Below are 23,229 nucleotides of genomic sequence, written 5' to 3'. Positions count from 1 at the left end.
TTGCAAAGGAATCGGAGGATGACGCACGCTAGCGCATCGAAAAGCTACTAGAAGCACCTAGCATAGCGAGGAAAAGCTTCATACGCAAACAGAAGGCACTGCGGTTGATGACAATGCGCCCTAATGCGCCTCTTCTTTCAATGTTGCGTCGCCATCGTATGTGATCTTGATCGCATCGACTATTCTACAGCGACTGAAATACTGAGCTATAGTTTCGCTCCGTTAAAACGTTCCTCCCTTCACAGTCAGCGGTCGGCCGTCATTCGTGTTACTCACAACAAAGGTCTTTTGACGATCATTGAATTATTGACCTCATAATTCAGTCCTTCTTTTGTGAATCTGTTTCCACCATGTTGTCTTGTGGCCTCCTTTGCCTGGCACTGGCTTCGGCTTCCCTTGCGCTTCCTGCTACCCTGACAGCTCGCACCTCGTCATCGTGCTCGGGCCTTGGTGGCGGCGCTTTTGACACTGCCCATAACTTCACGCTTGCTGCATACAATCTCGGCGCTTCGAACGCAAACGCGACTGGAGCGCCACTCGTTCTTGGACCTAACGGCGAAAGCGATGGGCAGGAGTACAAGGTGCTGTCGGTACGTCACGTCAAAGGTGTTACTCGGTACCGCGAAGTATTGAGTCTGGTGCGCAGACGTATGCTTCTTATCCCTACGATGTCGACAGCTACCCGAGTTTTTCGTTGAATGCGGGTGTGCTCAAACCAAATCCGAGCAATGCGAGCATGTCGTCGACCGACGTCAGCGTGGCAGAGGGAAGCATGCCTAAGTTTGTCGTGAGCTCAAGCAGTTTGTCCGATTCCGCGCCGATCTATTGCGCAGTGGTGCGTTCATTCATTCTTGCTGAGCTGGTCGATTCAATCCAAACCTCATGTGTTGCCAGGCTTCCATTGACCCTGACGGCGGCTCCGACTACCCCGAGCTCGCTGTCAACGGCGAGATAGACGCGTTCTCACTGTGCATGAATGGCGCTCAGAAGAACGTTGTCTACAAGGCGACTTCCGAAAACTCGTGCGCATACAATCACGATAGCTGCTACCCTGTGCGTGTGCAGCTCGTTGGTCTGGACTGAAACGGAGCGCCACGGCAGTTGCGAGGAAGTCGGACGTTGATGGATTCTCGGACGCTGGACAACTTCCATATTCTACTTTACTCACCGGTGATGGTACCTCCGTAGCTCACTTTGGCTCCTGCACTTAATGGTGATGTGCTTCTTCGGCTTCGTGTCCGGAGACTGCCTTTTGCGGTATGAAACGTGCGGCAGCGTCAATGTAGGGATTGACCATGTCGTAATGCTGCCGACGACTGGTCGGTTTGTATGTCTCTCATCTGAGTGGCTCGTACTCGTCCCCCACATCATGGAAGCAGGCACGCAATCCACATTCGTTTGAGTGGTTACTGATGGGCCCTTGGTCGCGTAAACAAGAAGGTTCATACCCTAGGGCGATCCCACGAGCGGGAGCTGCGGCCGCGAACAGATATAAAGCGTCAGGCTTCGTATGTTTGTCATCTCTTCCGCGATATCAACGCTCTTCACGAGTCGTATTTGGAAACAGAGAATGCGCTCGGAGCGCCGGATCATCAGCATCTATCAAGACGTTCGATGTGGAACTCAATCCATTCATACTGCATCGTGCCTGACGCATTGTTGATGTGGCCCCTGCCTCGAAATAGAGAACGAATCGCCACTTGTGCGCGGCCTTGTTGGCGTCAGCTTGCGCTTCGCGACATTCGCAAGAAGCACTTTGCATGGTCATTATTAGACTAGGACGGGACGTAATTGATCTGTCATGTCGTTGAAGGTAAGCTTCTGCCACATCATGCACATGCGACTGCATTCCATCTAGAATGGATCTTTGTTCCTCAGTACTCAGCGGCCGAAGTCCGACCACCACACACATGGCTGGAGCAGACGGGGTTCTGCAGATCACTCCTTAGTATGGTCGTATGGAACGGACACTACGGGTACAGGCGTCGGCCAAATGGCCGGTCTGTGGGAAATTGCAGCAAGGACTGTGCTATCTAAAGTTTCATCTGGTATCGTCGCTGAATCACAGCGGCCGCAATGCCTGTGCCTTATCCTCAATCTAGCGTGCTGATATTGGATATCTCCTTCTAGAGCGTGACTCTTGGGTAACGTGTAGAGCCTCATGTTCGTACGACTCGGTCTCGGAGATGAACGTTAACCCTGGATCTTATGTATTCGGTACCGATTTCGGTCAAGACTCGAGCCCGTGTACGTATAGCCTCAAGCATCCACTGTGACTCACAGCTATACGGAAGTGGACAAACTAACGGCGATGGTGCGCGCTGTAATTGTATGGCAATCTTCCCCATTATTCGGTCTATATTGACCGGCTTGCGATGTACCAGCATGACCGCCAAACAAAAATATTAGGAAGCTGCAGAGGATTGAAGGAACTGTCTCACTGCGCACTAGAGACCAGCCGCGGATCGAGAGAATCCTCTCGTCACCTACTGCACTGCAAGGGCTGGCACTGCGGCCATTGCCTCGGGACTCGGACACCGTAGTCTCGTTCTCTCAGCAATCGCAACGAGACTTTGGCGGCTGATAGAGCTTCTATGTGGACCGTCTTAACTGCGGCTATCCCACCGGTCTTCAGCCGACATTAATGAGAGTGTATTTCCGGTGCTTCTGCTCTCACATACACGATCTTTTGAGACTGCGCTGTGAAACTCGTTAGTGCATAGAAGGAATCATACGTACGCGTACCTTTTGTGTTTTCTAATTTTCTGACTATCTTAGGGACACCTTTGCACGTTCCACGTGAACCTTTTTGAGATCGATTCTCCTATTCTGCTATACGAGGTATAGTCTGTGCTGGGCATCGCGGGGATGACAATGACTGGGCTCTGTTCATTCTATTGGGCTTGAAGAATGTACCAGCAAGCCTAGACAGATGCACGCTTCCATTACTATCCCAGCATGAAGTACTAGTCCATCCGGAGAAGGTAAAAATTGCTAGTGATGTGTAAATCAGGTGGCTCTGGAAAGTTAGCATATTCGCAGTGGGACATAACGCGGACGGGACAAACGCGAACGCGACGCGTCGGTCACATGGTCGCTCCTTACTTCGCATGTGGCGACAACCTTGACTTTGTGACCTTGGCTTCCATCTCGAGTCCCTCCTCACCAGCCTTTTCCAACAACTCAATATTCAGGCTTAGCGTTAAACTTAACAACGGCCACAGTGAGGTTGTCCCATGTCTGAACCAAACAACGAACGTCCACGCCGCTCCACACGTGCGCCTCCGAAAGCGCCTGTGAATGTGGCTCCCGAGCCAAGTGCCTCTGGTAAGCGGAAAACGCAAGATGGCGACAAACACTCTGCGGAACAGCTCGAAATACTTCTGACGAGCTCAAAAAGTCACCTCACTAAGATGAATATCTCAGTATGTAAATAAATGATGAACGTAATATCGCATCTACCCTCGCCTTACTGATATGCTCCCCGCAGGATGTCTTGAACTGCGAGAATTTCTTGAACCTGTCGCAAGAGTCCAAAGAGTTTCTTGTATCATTACTTCCTCCAACAGCGTTCAATACTTTTCGCCCATCTCTGCCCTCCACGCACGTTGACTACAGCATAACGAACGATAATGTTCCAAACATTGATCAAGATGACGCAATGGATGTCGACTCTGCGCATGAAGCAGCTTTTGCTGCCTCCACATCCACTTCGCAGAGTACACATCAAAACAGAACACCTGCCTTTCTAGACCCGGCTATATTTACATCACCATTCTTCTCGTCCGCCGCGCAGACATACCAAGATCACCTCTTCTCAGGTTGGTTCGCGGCAAAGGCGCAGGATACTATCAAACTGTTCGAGGAAGGCATCCGCCTTGGGACCATGCATGCGGAATGGAAAGACGAAGAGTGGGAACGGGAACATACTGAAAAGGGGCAGCGGTTGGTCATTATCCTTGTTCGTACATCACCGAAAAGTCACGATACAACATTCTATAGTCAGATAGATCTGACAGCGCTCGCAATATACGGGTACCTCCAAGAGCACGATATCCTTTCTTACAGACGTGAATTCCCGCGTTTACACATCACAGTTCAAAAGGATGTCCTCGTGAGGCTTCAGCGGAGTTGATTTGGGGAACAAAGCTCATTCACTGCAGGTCGAATCCCTCCATCCTCGCAGCCGAACTCTGGCTGTCCTTATCCCTCCGAGCACTACGTGCAGCCTCAAGCCGAGCCTGTTGGTGACTGATCGCGCTGACCCAGAACCAGAGGACCATATCCAGGCGATGGAAGATATTGCTGACCCAGAAGTTCTCGAAGTAGGCATCCTGGACATCGACGGACGCGTCACTCGGGCGGACAGGATTTCTGCACTGCCACACAGTCCTTGGAAGTCTTTCACCGTCTGGAGATGGCGAGACGATATGCGCAATGATCTAGCATCTCAAATATTGCTGGATAGGGGAGGGAGAGAGAGATATGGGACATTGTCATATCTGAGAGCATACTGCCGCGACGGAAATTGATTTGTTCGCATTATTAAGAAGTCCGTCCACTCAGAGTGCTGGACATGCTTATCGCGATTGAGAGATAATTCTCCAAGGACATCTGTCTGCATAACAGTCTACTCATGATGAAACAAATCATCAGTGCGATGAATGCATTGCTCTTCGCTCGACGTGTCTTACTTAGATCAATCGCGATCCCGTGATCGCGTCCTCTGATAGTAGCCGTGGGAAACTGAATTTTCGTGACTCCCCATCACTTCTCATCGCTAAGCCGAAGATGAACGGATGCGACTCTTGCATCGATTCATCCAACTCAGTGCTTGCTCCCATTCATCCTCCTGGTCAACAAGAACAGTGCTGCTTGCTCGGATAGGCCTCCGGAACATGTCACAAACTCCCTCTGCATCGGACACTCCCTCCGTGTCGGCGACTCCTTCTGTTTCTGGGACTTCAACCCCCAATAATGGCGGGACGGGCACCCCATCAAAAAGCGCGGGTACGTTGACATTTTGGTAGCATACAGTCCATGCCATATATCGACTTTCACAGCGAAGAAGGAAGCCAAACGCTTGGAGAAGGAGGCTAAGCTTGCAGCCAAGGTGGCGAAGGTAGCGGCAGCTTCCCCCGCAGGCGAGAAGAAGGCAAAGGCAGAGAAGGAGAAGAAGCCAGAGGAAGCACCCTTTGTTAACACCACACCAAAAGGAGCGAAGAAGGGTGAGCATTGCGGGGAAGAGACGACCGTCTGAAAGTTGACGAGGAAACCAGATCTCTCGCAGCCGATGGCAAGTGGGTACAACCCGATTGCCGTAGAATCTGCTTGGTACGAGTGGTGGGACGCACAAAGATTCTTCTCGCCCCAGTTGACCCCAGAAGGGCAGATCAAGCCCGAAGGATTGTTTGTGATTCCTGCACCACCTCCGAATGTCACCGGGAGCCTTCACATAGGACATGCCCTAACTGTTGCCATCCAAGATACTCTCATACGATGGTAAGTTCGGATGATTCGGAGTGATTGATGTATCGATTCACACCGTCATAGGAATCGTATGCTGGGCAAAACCACGCTGTTTGTACCAGGGTTCGATCATGCGGGTATCTCAACCCAATCCGTAGTTGAGAAGAGGTTGTACAAGTCCTCCGGCAGGACGCGGCATGACCTTGGTCGCGAAAAGTTTCTGGAGACCGTTTGGGAGTGGAAAAATGAGTCAGTGAACACCTGCACGTCAGATGTGTGTGACTGATTGCGTTGTAGCTACCAGAAGAAGATCGCCAATCAAATGCGCCGTCTTGGAGGAAGTTACGACTGGACGCGCGTTGCATTCACTATGGATGAGGTATGTGGTACGTTCTCCTGCTAAAGACAGTATATAACGCAGTGTATCTGGCAGCGCTTGTCAAAAGCTGTAATCGAGACATTCTGCCGCCTGCACGAAGATGGGATTCTCTACCGTGCAAACCGTTTGGTAAACTGGTGTGTGAAGTTGAACACCACGCTATCGAACCTCGAGGTATGTTTCACGAGGAACATGTACTCGTCGGCACTGCTGTAAACATCGCGCTCTCGTGAAGGTCGAGCAGAAGCAACTCACAGGAAGGACATTGATGAACGTTCCGGGCTACGATCCGAAGGAGAAGTTCGAGTTTGGCGTCATTACCTCTTTCGCCTACCCGATCGAGGGTTCTGGTGGGTGTTTTTCATTCATTCAAGCTCGTTGTTCCAATGTCTCAAACGTACGTAGACGAGAAGATCATTATTGCCACGACTCGTCCCGAGACCATGTTAGGCGATACTGCTATCGCTGTCCACCCTGATGATGCTCGTTACAAGGTCTGGATCTCATAGCTCTCCGCCGAATGCCCAACTCGCTGAATATCAGCAACAGCATCTGCATGGCAAATTTGTCATCCACCCTTTCCTCGACAGACGCCTCCCCATCATCACGGACTCGATTATCGTCGACATGGAGTTCGGGACCGGTGCTGTCAAGATAACCCCGGCACATGACCCGAACGATTATGAGGTCGGAGTGCGGCATAACCTGTCATTCATCAACATCCTGAATGATGATGGCACTCTCAATGCTAATGCCGGCAAGAAGTTCAAGGTATGTTAAAGATGCCAACATATGCGCTGGATGTCGTCCCTGACACCTTTGCATGGTAGGGCATGAAAAGGTTTCATGCCCGCGTGGCTGTCGTCAGTGCACTGAAGGAGGCCGGTCTGTATGTCGAAACGAAGGATAACCCCATGCAGATCCCCATCTGCAGGTATGCTCAGCATTATTCGGCACCATCACTGACCGACTGACACTATCACAGCAAATCGGGCGACGTCATCGAACCTGTCCTCAAGCCGCAGTGGTGGGTCAGCTGCAAACCGCTCGCTGAGGAGGCGCTCAAAGTAAACCGAGTCTTCCGGAGAGCGTGCCGTCTATGACTAATGCTATGCATCGTAGCGTACTCGGGCAGGCGAATTGTACATCTCGCCGAAGGCATCGGAGACGGAGTGGTACCGCTGGCTGGAAGGCATTCAGGATTGGTGTGTTTCTCGTCAGTTGTGGTGGGGTCATCGGTGTCCCGCGTACTTTGTGCGGATCGAGGGCCAGGATCAGGATGTCAGTGTGTCTCATCTATCATAGGTATGACGTTGAATGTTGCAACTAACTATCCCTCAAGAGTACCGACGGCAAGCATTGGGTCGTCGGTCGCAATCTTGCTGAGGCGACCGAGCGTGCGAAGAAATTGGCCAATGGCGCGAAGTTCACACTTGAGCAGGACGAGGACGTCCTTGACACCTGGTTCTCGTCTGGACTCTGGCCGTTCTCTATCATGGGCTGGCCAGAACAGGTGCGCGCATCCGCTGTTACCGTAAACAGCTTCATCATACAGCTCATTCTGCGCATAGACTCTCGATCTAAAGATGTTCTACCCGGCATCGATGCTCGAGACGGGCTGGGACATCCTCTTCTTCTGGGTCGCGCGCATGGTGCTTCTCGGTGTCCATCTGACGGGCAAGATGCCGTTCAAGGAGGTCCTGTGTCACGCCATGATTCGCGATGCGCACGGACGCAAGATGAGCAAGTCGCTTGGGAATGTGATCGACCCGATCGACGTTATTCAGGGACTGTCTCTCGAGGACCTGCATCAGAAGCTGTATGAGGGCAACCTGGACGACCGCGAGATCGCGAAAGCGAAGGTCGGCCAGAAGAAGGATTTCCCGAAAGGAATTCCTCAGTGTGGTACCGACGCACTGCGTTTCGCCTTGTGTGCTTACTCCGGCGGAGGTTAGTGACTCCATTGATTATTGACTGTATTTTAGGTATTTCATAATGCTCACTGAGTCCAACCGTAGGCAGGGATATCAACTTGGAGATCCTGCGCGTCGAGGGTTATCGCAAGTTCTGCAACAAAATCTTCAACGCTACCAAGTTTGCTATGCTCAAGCTTGACGAGGAGTTTGTCCCTGCGCCTGCTGCCAAGCCGACAGGCAAAGAGAGCCTCGTGGAGCACTGGATCATGCACAAGCTCAACATCGCCGCGTGCGAGATCAACCGACAGTTGCAGGAGCGCAACTTCATGGCCGCTACGACTGCAGCTTACAATTTCTGGTTGTACGAGTTGTGCGATGTTTACATTGTATGTTCTGACTCTGGGTTGGTTTTGGATGTCATTTCTGAATCAGTATTGTAGGAAGCCATGAAGCCCATGACCGACGGATCGGCATCGGCGGAGACAAAACGATCGGCACAGCAGACATTGTATACCTGTTTGGACCATGGTTTGCGCTTGCTCCATCCGTTCATGCCGTTTGTCACGGAAGAACTCTGGCAGCGTCTGCCACGCAGGCCGAATGACTCCACGCCGTCGATCATGGTCGCAAAATTCCCAACCTTTGTGAGTACTTATCGCTATCTTGAGTTCTTGTTGATATGTGTGACAATGAGTCCCACATAGGACGAGGCGCTTGTGTTTCAAAATGCTGAGAGAGAGTTTGACCTCGTATTCGCCGCGATCAAGACTGGACGCTCACTCGCAGCGTCATACAACCTCCAAACCGACATACAACGTACGTACTCCGTATGCCGTCCTATCTCCGCCCCTCTCACGCGCTCCGTGCTAGTGTTCGTGCGCGCTCAGTCCGGCAACGAAGCCGCGCTCTTCGAGAGCCAGGTACCGACAATGACCGCTCTGACGAAGAATTGCAAATTTGTCAAGGTTGTACGCGAACTGGAGGACGTGCCCGCTGGGTGCGGGTCTGCCGTCATCTCGCCTACTGTCGTTATGCACATCCTCGTGCGGGTATGTATTTTGCGTTGTGACGTCCAAGGCGTGGCTGATGCAAGCGCGTGCACAGGGGCAGGTGGACATCGACGTCGAGATTATGAAGTGCAACAAGAAGCTCGGTTTGGCGCGCATGAACCTCGAGAAGGTGAGGAAGGTGGAGGCGCAGTCCGGCTATGCGGATACCGTGCCCGAGGATGTGCGCCTTGTCAACGAGGATAAAGTGAGGCGTCGTCTTGTTCCGATTATTCGTCGGATGGATTAGGTTCTGACCTGAATGTTACAGCGGAAAACGGTTGAGGCTGACGTTGCGAATTTGGAACTGTCAATTGAGATGTTCGAGAAGCTGAAGTAAGTTACGTGCGTTCAACCCACATAGAGGAATCTGTACCCAATATATAGTCATATATCGCTCGTCACAACGCACATCTGTAATCAATATGGCGGCTGTGGATGCGCTCCTAGGGGAAGCACCGTCAAATCTTCTCGGAGTTTGGGAAGCGCTCTATCGACGCAACGAGAACATGGCATGTCTGCCGTTATGACGTTCGGGGTATACTGAATAGATCATAAGCTCTACAGTACTGACTAAATGTACACATATCAACGCGACAGGCGTCAAGGGGTCTCAACCAACTGGGCAGACCCAATATGTAAGCAATCTACTTTGGGGTTAGCACCCAACCGACCCAACCAGCAGGCTCAGCGTCAAACGAGCGAGGTCAGAAGTACCACTTGGAACCGAGGCGTATTGGCGACTTTGGCCGTTGAGGGATAACGGTCTCCGTGATGTTGAACACCTCAATTGCACGCTGCGGTCGATGATCGTTACCCAGTAGCAAACTGCCTTGACGAAAAACTTACCCGCCACGTCGCCATATCAAACTCCATGACCAGCTGCCGCTTCTTCAAGCCTTGAGCATAGTCATCTTCTGAGGGCTGGTCACAGAAGTCTGCGGATAGGATGAAATAATGTTGAATATTCAGCACTACGGGGGTCTTTGATAGGGTGCTCACAGATCATGGGCTCGCCCTCTTCAGCCTCCAGCGCACATTTCCCATCCCTGATGAGAAATGAGAGGTAGAACAGGTTTTCCACTGACTGGCCAAAGTCATTTGGATTGACAATGAATTTGAAGAGGTTGATTGGACCTGGCTGATTCGATAGTATTTTCTCCAGCTGTGATTGCGTTGAGCAAACGTTAGCAAGTGAACAGCAAGAATGCATACTGTGGCGACGTTCTTCGTTGTCTCGTTCTCCGACCGCGTAACGTCATCTTCTGTGAGTTGCTGCGGCTTCTTCTCGTCCCGCTTGTCCTTCTCGAGTTTCGCGCGCTTGACGACTGCCCGTTTCTTCTGCTCAATAGAGAGCGGTCCTAGCCTGATGAAAATATTATGTCGCATGCTCCTCATGAAACATGCCACGCACATGAAGTCCATGGCTGCAACGCGATGGCTATGTGCCAGCGCGCGACGGCCGACACGCTCCCAGTCTAGTGGCCCACCGCTGTACTCGTCGTCTTCCGCCTCACTTTCCGAATCTTCTGGTAGAGCAGCTTCCGCCTTTCTGCCACCCATGAACGTGATGAGCCGCCCGACGAAGTCGTCCACATCGAATGCCCCTGCGCCCGATTTCATCGCCCGGGCGCGCCGCACTCCCGCCTGTGTGGCTTGTAGAAGAAGCGACGAGTCGAGAATGGCCTCCGCCGTGCCCTTGACTGCGGTCGCGCTCAATCTAACGCACACGTCCGCGCACTGTGAAGAACGTTACCCTGATCGAAAAGCTCGTCTGCGCGCGTCACGTTTGCGACAATTTGCTCCAGTTCGGGACCATTAGGATTGGTCTGAGAGTCTGACATCCGCTGAGTAGAAGAGGGTATAATGAAATAGAGGTCGGCTTACCTTCCGATGCTTTCTGCAGTTCGCGATACTGACGGCGGAGACCGCGTTTCTCCTCAGGATTCTGATCGGGATCATATGCCATTCCATTGGCCATGTCCAGTGAGTGTCGTGGCATAGTTTAATCCTGCTTAGCTTCGAGCCGGCTCAAAAATGCGAGGAGCACTTGGATGTAGAGGCGCAGGATCAAAAGGATTAATATTGGTCGCGGTTGTGGCTGGGAAATCGCTGGTAGTCACGTTCATGTGATCTAATGTCACGCGTTCTACCGTCACGTTCTATTAGGTCACCCAGCCACATTCCTCCGACAGTTCTGGTAAGTAGTAGGCGTCGAAAACAATACACAGGCCATGATTGGCGGGACCTTTTAGCATGATCATATTGCCAGGAACCCTTGGACAGCGAGGCGGTCAGGATCTTCAATTCACCGAAACTATAGACTGCGCAATCATCGTATCCTCATCACCAAACGGCCTTAAAGACTCTTCCTCTTGTCTATGCGCATGATGCGACCGTGGAACCAAGGAACTCTTTCCATTAGAGATGGATACGTGAAGATATAACTTGCAATCTGGATCCGGAAGGCATTCTCTCGCTTCTCCGTAAGATGGGCACTGACTAGCGGCCAAGAAATATTGCAATGAAGGAAATTCAGCACAATCCATTCATATCTTCCACCGTGCTCCTTGGATGTGCATCAAGTCATTAATAGTCATCATCGTCCGAGTACGAGTATGAGTCGTCGGAGTAGGGTTTCTGACGTTGTGCGGTCCTTCCGGACCTTTTGGCATCGTAGTCTCTTCGGAAATTTTCGTCAGACAGCACGGAATATGCCTCGCCAATTAGCTTGAATTTCTCGGCTATCCCTCCCTGTAACGCAGCTCTCATGAATGCTTGTGATGAGAAGATAGCAGGGATTTTCAATGACCTTGTCGGGATGGTGCTTGCGGGACTGGACAAGATAGGCCTTGCGGATCTCGGATAGAGTGCACCCTCGCGAAATACCTGCACATGTGTTGTGATCATCAGCCGATAGATTTGCAGCAGCTTGTCATGCTGTCATCTATGTAAATATCACGCACCAAGAATTGTATAGTAATCCTTCTCTTTCTTGCGTTCTCTTGCCGCTATCGTCTCAGTTTTCTCCAGCTCAGCTCTAAACTCGTCCAGGTCCTTCACATTGGATGCAGCAGCATGCTGTAGAACTGCCCTAAAGTCCTCACAAGCCAAGTCGTACAGCTCGAAAGCGGCGTGAATGCGAGCACGAGTGAGGAAAGCGGACCATAGTGTTGAATTCAGCTTCAGTGCATCCTCAACGTCCTTGAGGCTTTTCTCGAACTCTTTCAACTTCGCGACTCGATATTCAGCACAACCTATCGGCTCATTGGCTTTGAAGACTTACTTGCAATTTGGCGGCAGCTCTACTGCTCAGGAGGATCGATCGAAGCAACCCTCCTCGGCCCTCGTTTTCGTTCTCATATACTGACTGAAAACAAGACTCTAAGATGGGATATATGTAGAGATAGGTGGACCAACCTCAAGTGCAGTGTCCCACCTGGCAATCGCGTCTTTCCATTCACCATCCTTGTACAGAGTATCTCCTTCCTCCTTCAAGCGCGCAACTGTCTTGATGCGAGAGCGTATCGTCTTGGCAGTTTCATTATCGGGATCAGTCTTGAGAACAGTGATGATTTGCTCAAGAGCTTGCGGCAGCTTTCCAGTCCAAAACAAGACCAAAGCGCGGATGATCATAGCTTCCGTAGACTTGGTTTCCCTTTGTAAGAGAAGGCTATAGGACGTATGAGAAGTGCGGGCCGCTCAAGAGACACACTGAAATAACATACTCTATCGCTCGCAAAGCGCCTTCCCAGTCGCTTTCCGCGACGCGCAGCTCGATTCCCCAACAGCGTATCTCCACTGGTGAGGGACAATCCTGTGCCTCATATATATCTAGACAGGACTCGTACGCCGCCCGCGCCGTCCTCCAGTGATTCCGCTTTCGAGCGCCATGGTAGTCGTCGATGTGACCCTCTAGCATGAGGAGGCACTTGCGCAGAGCCTTGGCCTGTAGATTGTCTCGTTGGAGTTCTAGCGCTGCGCGAACGGCGAGAAGCGCGGACGAGCGAGAGCCGAGGTGGAAACGACAGCGAGCCATGCAGATGTATACCTCGACCATGGATACATCTTCGTGCGCTGGCATTGAGGATGCGTGCTGGAAGTCACTAATTGCTGCCGCATGGTTCTTCAAGCTGGCATGTGCCAACCCACGTCTGGCATAACACATGGACAACTTGGGGTTCAGCGCTGCACAATTGACAAGAGTCAGCAACGGAATCGGTCATCACAACTAGCCAATTTCCGTACCGATTGCCTCCGTCAGGAGCTGCACCACGGTCTCGTGGTCACCAAGAGATGATGCAAGGGCGGCCTCCCTGTAAAGCTCCGTGACATTTGGGACATTGCCCTTTGATTCCTGTCTGCAACGACGGGCAGGAGTCCGACTGAGTGAATGAACATCGAATAGCTCAGCTGTCGAGACGTACTCTGGTCCGCCAGTAGAAGACTGGTTATCTTCATGTGTTCTGTTGTCTTTAGGTGTCTCGGTTTCAAATGTCTCCTTCGTATGATCGGGTTTGGTTCCGGACTTCGTCAGAGGGCAATGCCTATAGTGGGAGGTACCACAGCAGCACCAGTTCAGACCTATTTAGTATTTGTACTTGAAAATAAATAAAGACATACGTTTCGATGTGGCTCTCGCTGCCGCATCGATAACAGATTCCTGTGGGATGTTCAATGAGATAGGCACTTTCACTTTCCACGTTTGCGATTGAGCTCGCCTTTACGAGGATTTGGACTCGCACAGGTTCTCGCTACATGACCGGTTTCACCACATTTCTGAAACATAGCATGATTATGTTTCAGTATTCTGGTATGCAAGGCGACTGCTCACAAAGCAGATAGCGTGAGGGCATGCCGAAAAGAGATGGCCCACTTCTCCGCAGTTGCGACAGATCCTCTTCAAGTAGTCGCACGGCTTCGGGCACCTTTCTTGAAGATGCCCACTTTCATGACAGTTTGAACAGAACCATTTCTGCAGAAAGGATGAGAGGGTGAAAAGATTTTGAAGCATCGCCCCACCTCAGTTTTTGTACAGAAGTCGACCGTGTGACCGACTTCGTGGCAGCAACGACACTCCATCTTCGAGTATCCCCTCGGTTTCAAGCATTCCCAGTGCCCGTGTCCACGCTCTAAACAGTTTTTGCACGTCCATTCCTGCGATAACAAGGAAATAATCAACTCTCAACTAGATTGTGGGATCGTGAGGCACTCACTACGCGTGTCGGGCACTTCGCAGAAAGGTGCCCTTTCTCGCCGCATCCCCCACATTTTCTACCGCGAGGCTTGGGACAGGCCGAGCGTGCATGGCCTTCTTCCTGACAATTGAAGCAGACGCGTCCGCTAAGCCGGCAGGCCTTGGTGGAGTGATCCTCTATGGCGCATCTTGTGAGTTACGGGTGAACCATGCAATATAACTCATTGGAGTACATTCATACCTGCTCCGCATCTGTAGCAATGCATAGTAATGAGTCTATAAGCACGACAGGAAGTCTGGCAGTGACAATTGCTCCGGAATCAAAGCGGAAGATACGAGTGGACAACATGCCACAGTCCTGCAGAATAAACTTCATGTCCAGCAACGCATCAGAACCCAAACTGGGAATGCACATGCTTCCGCCGGTATGCTATTCCTGACGCTCAGGCCCCCTCACTGCAGAAATTGTTTTAGAAATAGAGTCTGACGAGCAGCCTGTGGCGTCAGAAGTTAGGTTCGTACTAACAGGCTGCCTATGCTCAATGCTCATGTTGATTCCGAAAGCTTGAAGATCTCATTCGTGTTATTCCTCCAAGTGATACAGGTGGCCTAGATCTCCTCAATAGTCAATTGATCAGTCGAAGGAAGCAAATGACGGGTGACTCCGATAACGCAGATCACATGAAGACAGACTCCGGGTTCACCAGTGTTTTGTATAAACCGAGATATGATCCTTTCTCGTAGACTCACTGATGGACAAGAAGACTCCCTTTTCCAAATGGAAGAGGCTTACCACTTGACTATGCCAATGCCCTTTCTCCGAGCGTCCCACGTCAACGGCTCGTAAGGAAACGGTCGACATCCTCGGACCTGGTTCTGAGACTGTGATGATTTTCTTTTCGAGAACGCACCGCCTTTTCAGGCAAACTATAGAGCGGGACGGCTCACAGAACATCACTTGGAGCATTGCACCATACATTCCCCCAGCGATCCACTGCGCTCCCTGTAGATCCACCACCCACCTCACCTTCCTCACCGCTATCAATATAGCCCACGCCATAGCTCATCGCAGCCGTGTACTGCGGTTTCGGGCATTGGAACCCGAGAAACGGCGGACATGCGCGATCCGCAGCGTTGCACACCTCGAGGCACGGCAGTACCGCGGTATAATTTTGCGGAAAGCTCGGTAGGTACGGGCTCCGCGGGTTTGCCGCATCCTGCATTTGCAGCGCGGGACTCGGCGTCACAGTCGAAGAGACAGACGTCGAGGAGGTGGCGTTGGCATCCTCGGCGCAGCGCGGGAGCGAGACAAAGCAGAGCCAGGTGCGATATGCTGCTTGGCAGTCGGCGCAGGTGACGAGCGGGCTGTAGAGGTCGCGCCCGCACGCGAGCGTGGTGAGCATGACGGTGAAGTTCGCATACCCGCTGAGGAGGTTGTCGGTGACGGAGGAAGGGAGCTGGGAGGCGGTGACGCCGTTGGGAGCATTGGCGACATCTATCGGCGCTGCGTATGACACTGTCGGGCAGAATGGCAGGGAGTGCACGATTTGGCAGGCAAATGCGTCTTCACCGGGATGAGCGAGTGGTCATTGAAATTATTGAAGGGTAAAGAACGCACCGGACTTGGTGGAAAAATATATCGGCCCGCTTACTTTCGTCCCGTTTTCGACGGCATACATCGTATAGTTTGTTTGAGCATTTAATCCGTTCATGAACCACTGCCACCGCCAGCCGTCAATATCGCGCAGCCAGAGGCCTTCGCTGTCAGCATACGTCCTGTAAGTACCGACGTTGCCCGGTACATCTTTCAGAGCGCAGCCCGTGCGCGGCAGTGTGGCGAATGCTGGCAACTTGGTCTCTGCGATGAAAATGGAGTACTCGACGGGGGATGATGGCGAGTCGGGCTGAGTGAGATTGGCTGAGGGGAGAGTATAGTTTGGGTATGTTGGTATAGTGAAGTCGGGCGGGGAGAATGGAGGGGAGAAAATGAGGACTTGGTTTGATGTGCTATCGCCGAACAGCGGTAGAGAATCCAGTATTTCGTGTATAGGCCCTGTTGTGAGATGTCAACCTCTCATCCAGTATTCTGCTTGCGGGATCAGAGGAATAGAATATGCGAACGCGTTATGACCAGTACATTTACTCACCACTGTCAGAAACTCCGACCTCAAAGGGTGTTTGTGTAGCATTGTAGACTGCCAGCAGCCCGTGAGATGACATGATCCCCGTCCAATTGCCGATCCCCTCGTCACCCAGCTCAATCTGGTAGATATTCGGCTGTCCTACGTTGTCCGGAGATGGGATGACAGAAGAGTCGTTGGAGAGGTAGAAGCGCGGCCCATTGGAGGTATCGTATGAACACAGCGCGACTGTAATCGTCAGGTTACTCGATTCCGGCAGTGTGTACGTGGATGGATTACTCGTCGTTGCGGAGAAGTTATAGAGTTGGTTTAGAGATAAAGTCTGAGACTGCGCAAGAACCAGCCATGCATGAATGAAGCATAAGAGAATACAAGTCAAACGCATGGTGGCGTCGAGAGCTGTGGCTTCGAAGCGAAGCGCCCAAGACCACCTCACGACACGACCCACGTGACAGTCGCGTCGCGACTTAAATCGGTCCTGCCTTCCTTGATTTGTGGATAATCTGGCTTTCGGATGTCGTTCATCGCCAGCTTTGCATCTATATGCGCGCGTTTTCTCATTGCCCGGACTAGGAAGACTGACTGGTCTACGTGCTGCCCTCAGTGAACATGGTTTGATAGTCGGAACTGGTGTTTTCCGGATGCCATGCGGATTTAGGTCGGGTATGCTGAAGACATTGGCCTATCTCCGGGAAATTGGTAAATGGACTCCGCGAATCACCCAGGAACAGGAGACAACAAGATCTTGCGACATCTACAAGCCAGGATTGTGATATACCACTACATAGTGAATATAGCACAGTCCAACTCGCAGGTGGACGTTCGGATTATCTCACCGGTACCTCTAGGTGACAATTCAAACAGCTTTGAAAGCTTACATATGCAAACGAAAGCTGCGATTGCTCAGATGCGTTGTCAACGTGCATCGCACCTATCTATGCGCATCCCCTCACTTCCTCACCTGTTGGTTCACTGAACCTCAGGCATCTAACATTTCTGCCGATGTCAAGTGTTGTACCCGACAACTGCTGAGCACTTCGGCCCCTCAGGAATGATGCACTCTCAAAATACCAGCACTCATCAATTGCTCCGCCATCAACAGCATCAGGACGGAAAAACTGTTACTGATCGTGCGTCTTCGTCTCATCGGCATACTATTCGTGCATCGACCAACAATAGAGCCTACAGCGAGGGCAAACGCTTGCCTTACGGCTGACTTGATGGACTCCGCCGCTAAGACATTGGCGCCAGCCACAGCGCCGCGGCTGGCGACATGTGACGGTACGCGTCGCGTCGTGCATGTCACGCTCGGTCGCGCCGAGGCCCCATCGCACATCGCATCACTGCAGTGTCCCCGCGACGTCTTGATCCGCGCGCGTAAGTCGTGCAAACCCCGAACTGTCGGTCTTGGTGCCAGGCAGGCCAAGTTACGGTATGTGCTCAGCTTTGGACGACTTGCATCATTGGACAGCTGATCGCGGACGTGGCATGACCACTCCGGTCGGATCATACTCATTCGCGCTCACTCCGTTCAGGCGCTCCATTCACGACCATGACGGTGCACACCTCATCGCGTACGATGTCTTTCCTCCGACGCTCCCCCTTTTGTCTCCTGCGTCGCTCCTCGACGCGACAGTACCACGTCACCGAGCCGACAGCCGCGAAGCTAACGATTGGCATCCGTAGAGAGGACCCGGCGCGAATATGGGAGCGGAGGTGTCCTCTGACGCCGCACGCTGTGCATGAGCTCATTGAGAGGGATGGCGTGGACGTCCTGGTAGAGGACTGCGATAGGAGAGTGTGGACAGGGAAGGAGTTTGCGAAAGTGCGTTACGCTGCGATAACTTTCAGACTCATTCTGACACGAACGCGTAGGCGGGCGCGAGCGTGGTTGAGAATCTCGCACCTGCACACATCATACTGGGAATCAAGGAGACGCCTCTGTCGGAAATACTGAACGATCCTGCACCTCCTCTCTCTGATGCGGGGCGATTAGTGCCACGTACGCATCTTATGTTCTCGCATACCATCAAGGGACAGCACTACAACATGGAGCTGCTCTCCAAATTTGTGAGTTCGTCACACACCCCAGGAGGGACTATTACGGACAAGCCAGCGCTGTTGCCGCGTCTCATGGACTATGAACTGCTCACGGGCGAGGATGGGAAGCGGACGGTCGGGTTCGGCTGGTTCGCAGGAGGTGAGTAGCGTCGATGTTCCGAGAACTCGTACACCATGATGACGCGTTGTAGTCGCCGGAGCACTCGAGTCGATGAACGCGCTAGCCCATGCACATCTGGAGCTGGGTGTGGCCAGTCCATTCCTGGTGGGTTCCTCGCACCTTCGTACTCGTACAGGTGCTCACGTCCCACACGGCTACAGTACACGCCGCGCCCACATTCACACCCGAGTTTGGCTTCCATTCGGGCTTTCTTGAAAGAGGAGGTCGGCGCGCGCATCGCGTCCGAAGGCACGCCCAAGTGCTTGGGGCCGATTGTCTTTGGCGTGACTGGGTATGTGTTCTCCCCGAGGCGTTGTGGCTGCTGATGGATGTAGACACACCATAGTGCTGGGAAGGTTGCCGAGGGCGTGCTAGAGCTTCTCAGCGACTTGCCCCATGTGAAAGTCTCTGTGAAGGACCTGCCGGCGCTGGTTAGCGACCCAAGTGTGTATTCCTCTACGCCTGTGTCTTATAAAGGCTGACGGAGCTGCAGACACTGACTTGCGGAAGGTACGAGACTCGCAGAGCTGTGTATACGCGACATGCATGGTGATGTTTTGTGTCGAAGGTCTACGTGGTCCACGCACGCCCATCAGATTATTTCGTCCGGAAGGATGGTAAGCCGTACGAGCGTTCGGACTATTATGCGAACCCGCAAGAATACGAGTCCGAATTCCATACGAAGGCGAGTCTCCGTCATCTACCAAGTAGGTGCGCACGGGCTTGATGGATTTGCAGATCGCGCCGTACCTCTCTCTCCTCCTGCATGGCGCAGGCTGGTCACCGGCCTACCCGCGCGTGATGACGAACGCGCAGCTGGAGATCGCACTCGAGCGCGCACAGCAAGTCGGCCGGGGGCGTTTCGCATGCGTCGGGGACATCAGCTGCGACATCGAGGTGGGCTTTCATTTTCCTTCATTCAGCTTGCATCTCAAACTTAACGGCCGCACCAGGGTGGCCTGGAGTTCCTCCCACGCCACTCGACGCTCTCCGCGCCGTTCTTCACGACGGGCCCGCCGCACTTCCCGCCGGTGACGATGATGGCGGTGGACATCCTGCCCACGGCGCTCCCGCTCGAGGCGTCGAAGCACTTCTCGAAGGTGCTGCTGCCGTACCTGCGCACGCTCATTGGGGAGTACCGTGGTGATGCGGGAGAGCGGGAGAGAGCGGAGGCACTGAGGCGGGCGACGGTGGCGAAGAGCGGGCGGCTCGTGGGGGAGTGTGCATGGTTGGATAAACCGCTAGAGATTTGGCATCATAAGCGGGCTGCTGCTGCTTTGAGTGGAGAAGCCGCTGCTGTTATCCCACCGGCGTCTGCAGCTGCGAAGCGTCATCATACTCCGCGAGAGCCGAGGAAGAAGGTTTTGATGCTTGGGAGCGGTATGGTGGCCGGTCCGGCGATCGAAGAGCTGTGCAAGCGGAGTGACGTGGAGCTGCTTGTTGGTCAGTGTTTCTCTCGCAGAGTCAAAGGTCCTCTCTGAGGTACTGATGTGGTGCTAGCCAGTAATTCTATTCTGGAAGCAGAGCGGCAGACGGAGATTTACCTTAATGCGACCGCTGCGCAGGTGGATATGGGTGATCCCGAGAGCGTGGCTAGGTTGGTCGCGGAGGCGGATGTGGTCATCAGGTTCGTTGATAGGTCGAGATTATATTGGCCGGGAGTTTGACGACGGTACAGTTTGCTCCCAGTCCCATTCCACCCATCTGTCGCGCAGCTCTGTATCAAGCACCGAAAGCACCTCGTCACCGCGTCGTATATCTCTCCTGCCATGCGCGCCCTGCACGATGAGTACGTGCATTTCTCTCCCTCGTATCCCGATGCGCATATGCTGACCGCCATGCAGGGCTGTTGGCGCGGACGTGCTGCTTTTGAACGAGATCGGGTTGGATCCGGGGATCGATCACTGCTCCGCTTTGGCGCTGGTCGACTCGCTGAAGCGGCAGGGCAAGGAGGTCATCTCGTTCACGTCATTCTGCGGGGGCCTGCCTGCGCCCGAATGCGCGGAGGACGTGCCGCTCGGGTACAAATTCAGCTGGAATCCGCGTGGGGTGCTCACCGCTGCACTCAATGAGGCGACGTTCAGGCTGGAAAACCAGGTTCGTTGTGATATCGTGATCTGGAGGAGGTTGAGGCTGATGTGGCCCGAGTGGGCTGGCAGACGTATACGATCGATGGGAATGATTTGTTGACGTCGTGTGTTCCTGACGTGCCCGTGTCGAAGATCTTGCGCTTTGAGGGGCTGCCCAACCGGAATAGCCTTCCGTACGCTGGGTTTTACGGGTTGGGGTCGGAGAACCTGCGTACGATCTTCCGGGGGACTTTGCGGTACGTCTGACCATGACACTGTGTTCATGTCTTTGTGTTCTACTGTTGTTGTCCAGATACGCCGGCTTCTCGCGATTGATGGATGGGTTCAGCAAAATCGGCCTTCTCGACACGTCTGCGACGGTCGAGCTGAAAGACTGGCCGTCCCTCGCTCGCAAAGCGCTCGAAGAGCGATTAGGCACGCTGGTGATGAGCGACGACGCATCGATGACATCCGCCATCCGCGACGCCACCCAACAATCTGACATCCGCGAGCTGGTCGACGCCCTCCGGTGGTTCTCCATTCTGCCCCCACACGCATCCGAGAGCATCGCGGAGGATACTGAGGCTGCACTGGCTCGATTGCCGCCTGTTCCATCGAAGCCTATGGCGCCAATCGACTTCTTCGCTGCGCTGCTCGCGCACAAGCTCCGGTACGAGCCGGGCGAGCGCGACTTGGTCGTCCTCCAGCACGAGCTCGTCGTGCACCCGAAGGGCAGCGCGTCCACGGCGGAGGAGACGCACACGTCGTCGCTGGTCGCGTATGGCTCGCCGACGGCGTCGGCGATGTCGCGCTGCGTTGGGCTGCCTGTGGCGTTTGCGGCGCTGCAGGTGCTCGATGGCGCGGTGAAGCTGAGGGGCGTGCATGGCCCGACGGACAGGGTGGTTTATGAGAATGTTCTGGCCCGGCTGCAAGAGGTGGGGTTGGGAGTGACAGAGAGTGTGAGGAGGGGTTCGGGTGTTGTGGAGGATGTGTTGCGGAGGACTGCTGAGAGCAGTGCATTGTATGTCGAGTCTCGTGTTTCCCATGTGTAATTTACTTCTGCTTGTGTAATTGGATGTACTACGGACAATGGGTGCTATACCTAGCTTAGAATACTCAGAGCGATAGTGAGCTAAATCCGCTGCTAGCCACTTCACGAGTGGCTGCGTCACGCGCTCTGTGACATTACACGTGATCGTGACTCTAGACGGATCACAGACGATCGACGTCTCGTCACTGATCCGGCCACAGTCTCTCCTAGTCCTCGACGCCACCTCGTTGAATGAGAAAAAGTCAATAATTCCTGGAGCTGTGCAGGTCCTGCAGACATATCTCATCATTTGATCATCACTACTAATAAGATTAGGATATGAAGGCCAAGTTGTGGTCAAAGCTAATAACGCGGAACTGCGTTTCAGCGCCACCACCCACCCTCACGCATCACACCGCGATCCTGTGACACTGCCGCCATCTCTCGGACACTGCCGCATGCATTGACCGCATAACCTACTGGGTTTCACGTCGCCGCCAACAGCGCACAACCGACCACGACGAGCGGCGTTTCGGCGCCGACGCACATGCCCGTGCCGGGTGTGGGCTGCATTCCCCGCTCTGGGCGCCGGCTGGGCTGCCTCCCCGCCGTGTACGCGTGCCGGCCAATGAGGCCTCCGTCGTCTTCGCCAAGCGCGATGAAACGGGCTCTCGATGGACTACTCTATTACGCTGTGCCGACCATTTTGATATGCGATGCGTCATCTTTGCACCTCACCGCCACAGCCCAGGGCCCGACGCGGAGACACACAACGCAACGCTTGGTACCCTGCCGGGGGCGGCCAATCCGGACCCGCCCCAAGTTGCGCACAGCATAAATACCCGCACCCCCAGAAGCCGTCACTCACGACACTCTATCCACTCCACCTTCTCCACTCAAACAAAGATCTTAATACCCCCTGTTTAACGTCTAATTAACGATCATAATGTTCGCATACGCATTGTCCCTCGCCACTGCCCTCCTCGCGGGCTCCTCGCTCGCCCTCCCCACGCTGCAGTCCCGCTGGAACACCAGCGCATCCTGCGTCGGCCTCCCCGACGGCTCCACCGCCTCGCCGTCATACAACTTCACGCTCGCGGCGTACAACCTCACGCAGTCCAACGCGAACGACACCGGTGTGCCGCTCGTGCTCGCATGGGGCCCGCCAGGTACTAGCCCTGCGGCGAGTGAGTGGGTCATCTCGGTGAGTAGCACCCCTTGCTCTAGATAATGTCGGCGTGTCTCATCGATGCCTACACAGACATACGAGTCGTGGGGCTCAAATCAGTGGCCGTACTTCACGTTGACGGACGGCGGGCTCTACCCCCAGCCCAGCTCCAGCGAGAATGGCCTCGGAGCATACGACTTTGCCGTCAACGAGGGCGATGAGGTCCACTTCATCGTCACTATCGCCGAGAGCAACCCCACGGTCGCCGAGATCTACTGCGCAGCGGTGAGTAGAGCACCTCTAGCATACCTCTCATCACGCCGAATACTGATCCCGGACCCGCTCCAGGACGAATCGGAGGACTATGCTGTCCTCGCGGTGAACAACGACGCAGACAACTTCTCGCTCTGCCTCGCCGGCACGCAGAACAATCTGGTCTACGCGCCGAGCACGAACAACACACTGTACACCTATGACTCTTGCTACCCCGTGCGCGTATACCTTCTTCCCTACGAGGGCTGAAGGTGCTCAGGGAAGCACTTCACGAGCTGAAACGAGCGATGACGCATACGCCTCTTGGGTGCTTCGGACAC

The 23,229-nt window shown here is 53.6% G+C and overlaps 9 protein-coding genes across 9 annotated transcripts; 5 read left to right on the top strand and 4 right to left on the bottom strand.

Annotated features, from left to right (window-relative positions):
• Positions 1–350: 350 nt before the first annotated feature.
• On the top strand, positions 351–1,083 carry LAESUDRAFT_662905 (uncharacterized protein; the record flags this gene model as incomplete). Its single annotated transcript, XM_040905024.1, has 3 exons — positions 351–590; positions 647–835; positions 895–1,083. The coding sequence occupies 3 exons, from the start codon at positions 351–353 to the stop codon at positions 1,081–1,083; spliced, it is 618 nt and encodes a 205-aa protein (XP_040759644.1).
• A 2,066-nt stretch (positions 1,084–3,149) lies between these two features.
• LAESUDRAFT_706953 (uncharacterized protein) lies at positions 3,150–4,599 on the top strand. The gene is made up of 4 exons (XM_040906645.1): positions 3,150–3,425; positions 3,491–3,945; positions 4,003–4,114; positions 4,164–4,599. Exons 1-4 carry the CDS (start codon positions 3,237–3,239, stop codon positions 4,530–4,532), a joined length of 1,125 nt encoding a protein of 374 aa, XP_040759643.1. The 5' UTR covers positions 3,150–3,236; the 3' UTR covers positions 4,533–4,599.
• A 299-nt stretch (positions 4,600–4,898) lies between these two features.
• Positions 4,899–9,150, top strand: LAESUDRAFT_763338 (uncharacterized protein; the record flags this gene model as incomplete). The annotated part of the gene is made up of 20 exons (XM_040913239.1): positions 4,899–5,010; positions 5,064–5,228; positions 5,280–5,502; positions 5,554–5,718; positions 5,767–5,848; positions 5,903–6,022; positions 6,084–6,198; positions 6,254–6,342; positions 6,398–6,619; positions 6,679–6,782; positions 6,834–6,915; positions 6,971–7,129; positions 7,191–7,361; positions 7,420–7,798; positions 7,867–8,150; positions 8,205–8,408; positions 8,469–8,580; positions 8,635–8,813; positions 8,869–9,018; positions 9,082–9,150. The coding sequence occupies 20 exons, from the start codon at positions 4,899–4,901 to the stop codon at positions 9,148–9,150; spliced, it is 3,186 nt and encodes a 1,061-aa protein (XP_040759642.1).
• Positions 9,151–9,290: 140 nt separating this feature from the next.
• Positions 9,291–10,890, bottom strand: LAESUDRAFT_730800 (uncharacterized protein). The gene is made up of 7 exons (XM_040909906.1): positions 10,698–10,890; positions 10,567–10,647; positions 10,225–10,513; positions 10,026–10,176; positions 9,813–9,975; positions 9,660–9,748; positions 9,291–9,607 (listed from the first exon to the last, which is right to left on the bottom strand). The coding sequence occupies exons 1-7, from the start codon at positions 10,810–10,812 to the stop codon at positions 9,518–9,520; spliced, it is 978 nt and encodes a 325-aa protein (XP_040759641.1). The 5' UTR covers positions 10,813–10,890; the 3' UTR covers positions 9,291–9,517.
• A 509-nt stretch (positions 10,891–11,399) lies between these two features.
• Positions 11,400–12,978, bottom strand: LAESUDRAFT_662909 (DnaJ-domain-containing protein; the record flags this gene model as incomplete). Its single annotated transcript, XM_040905025.1, has 6 exons — positions 11,400–11,564; positions 11,623–11,699; positions 11,777–12,041; positions 12,097–12,176; positions 12,227–12,483; positions 12,539–12,978. 6 exons carry the CDS (start codon positions 12,976–12,978, stop codon positions 11,400–11,402), a joined length of 1,284 nt encoding a protein of 427 aa, XP_040759640.1.
• Positions 12,979–13,712: 734 nt separating this feature from the next.
• On the bottom strand, positions 13,713–14,179 carry LAESUDRAFT_663008 (uncharacterized protein; the record flags this gene model as incomplete). The annotated part of the gene is made up of 2 exons (XM_040905034.1): positions 13,713–13,967; positions 14,027–14,179. Coding segments are annotated over 2 exons (408 nt in total), but the record flags the coding sequence as incomplete, so codon positions are not given.
• A 772-nt stretch (positions 14,180–14,951) lies between these two features.
• On the bottom strand, positions 14,952–16,533 carry LAESUDRAFT_662995 (uncharacterized protein; the record flags this gene model as incomplete). Its single annotated transcript, XM_040905031.1, has 3 exons — positions 14,952–15,571; positions 15,626–16,060; positions 16,155–16,533. 3 exons carry the CDS (start codon positions 16,531–16,533, stop codon positions 14,952–14,954), a joined length of 1,434 nt encoding a protein of 477 aa, XP_040759638.1.
• An 803-nt stretch (positions 16,534–17,336) lies between these two features.
• On the top strand, positions 17,337–21,560 carry LAESUDRAFT_815653 (uncharacterized protein). Its single transcript, XM_040914709.1, has 15 exons — positions 17,337–17,580; positions 17,684–17,973; positions 18,024–18,348; positions 18,401–18,474; positions 18,531–18,661; positions 18,716–18,813; positions 18,863–18,879; positions 18,938–19,054; positions 19,108–19,266; positions 19,323–19,812; positions 19,870–19,996; positions 20,048–20,158; positions 20,214–20,466; positions 20,529–20,695; positions 20,752–21,560. Exons 2-15 carry the CDS (start codon positions 17,701–17,703, stop codon positions 21,488–21,490), a joined length of 3,081 nt encoding a protein of 1,026 aa, XP_040759637.1. The 5' UTR covers positions 17,337–17,580; positions 17,684–17,700; the 3' UTR covers positions 21,491–21,560.
• An 854-nt stretch (positions 21,561–22,414) lies between these two features.
• Positions 22,415–23,158, top strand: LAESUDRAFT_815652 (uncharacterized protein; the record flags this gene model as incomplete). The annotated part of the gene is made up of 3 exons (XM_040914708.1): positions 22,415–22,672; positions 22,730–22,921; positions 22,985–23,158. 3 exons carry the CDS (start codon positions 22,415–22,417, stop codon positions 23,156–23,158), a joined length of 624 nt encoding a protein of 207 aa, XP_040759636.1.
• Positions 23,159–23,229: the final 71 nt, after the last annotated feature.

This window comes from Laetiporus sulphureus (genome assembly GCF_001632365.1).
Source record: "Laetiporus sulphureus 93-53 unplaced genomic scaffold LAESUscaffold_54, whole genome shotgun sequence".
In the NCBI taxonomy this organism is placed as follows: Eukaryota; Fungi; Basidiomycota; class Agaricomycetes; order Polyporales; family Laetiporaceae; genus Laetiporus; species Laetiporus sulphureus.
The sequence above is the reverse complement of the archived record's forward strand: the minus strand, read 5'-3'. Positions and strand labels throughout refer to the sequence as shown.

What these genes read in the sequence shown, in the direction of transcription:
- LAESUDRAFT_706953 (XM_040906645.1), top strand. Translation starts at nt 3,237, where the DNA reads ATGTCTGAACCAAACAACGAACGTCCACGCCGCTCCACACGTGCGCCT. An exon ending in TCACTAAGATGAATATCTCA is followed by an intron (nt 3,426 to 3,490) that starts GTATGTAAATAA and finishes TGCTCCCCGCAG; the next exon opens with GATGTCTTGAACTGCGAGAA. An exon ending in CATACTGAAAAGGGGCAGCG is followed by an intron (nt 3,946 to 4,002) that starts GTTGGTCATTAT and finishes AACATTCTATAG; the next exon opens with TCAGATAGATCTGACAGCGC.
- LAESUDRAFT_730800 (XM_040909906.1), bottom strand. Translation starts at nt 10,812, where the DNA reads ATGCCACGACACTCACTGGACATGGCCAATGGAATGGCATATGATCCC. An exon ending in GTTGCAGCCATGGACTTCAT is followed by an intron (nt 10,177 to 10,224) that starts GTGCGTGGCATG and finishes TATTTTCATCAG; the next exon opens with GCTAGGACCGCTCTCTATTG. An exon ending in TTGATATGGCGACGTGGCGG is followed by an intron (nt 9,608 to 9,659) that starts GTAAGTTTTTCG and finishes CATCGACCGCAG; the next exon opens with CGTGCAATTGAGGTGTTCAA.
- LAESUDRAFT_815653 (XM_040914709.1), top strand. Translation starts at nt 17,701, where the DNA reads ATGACGGTGCACACCTCATCGCGTACGATGTCTTTCCTCCGACGCTCC. An exon ending in GAGGCGGATGTGGTCATCAG is followed by an intron (nt 19,997 to 20,047) that starts GTTCGTTGATAG and finishes ACGACGGTACAG; the next exon opens with TTTGCTCCCAGTCCCATTCC. An exon ending in ATGCGCGCCCTGCACGATGA is followed by an intron (nt 20,159 to 20,213) that starts GTACGTGCATTT and finishes ACCGCCATGCAG; the next exon opens with GGCTGTTGGCGCGGACGTGC.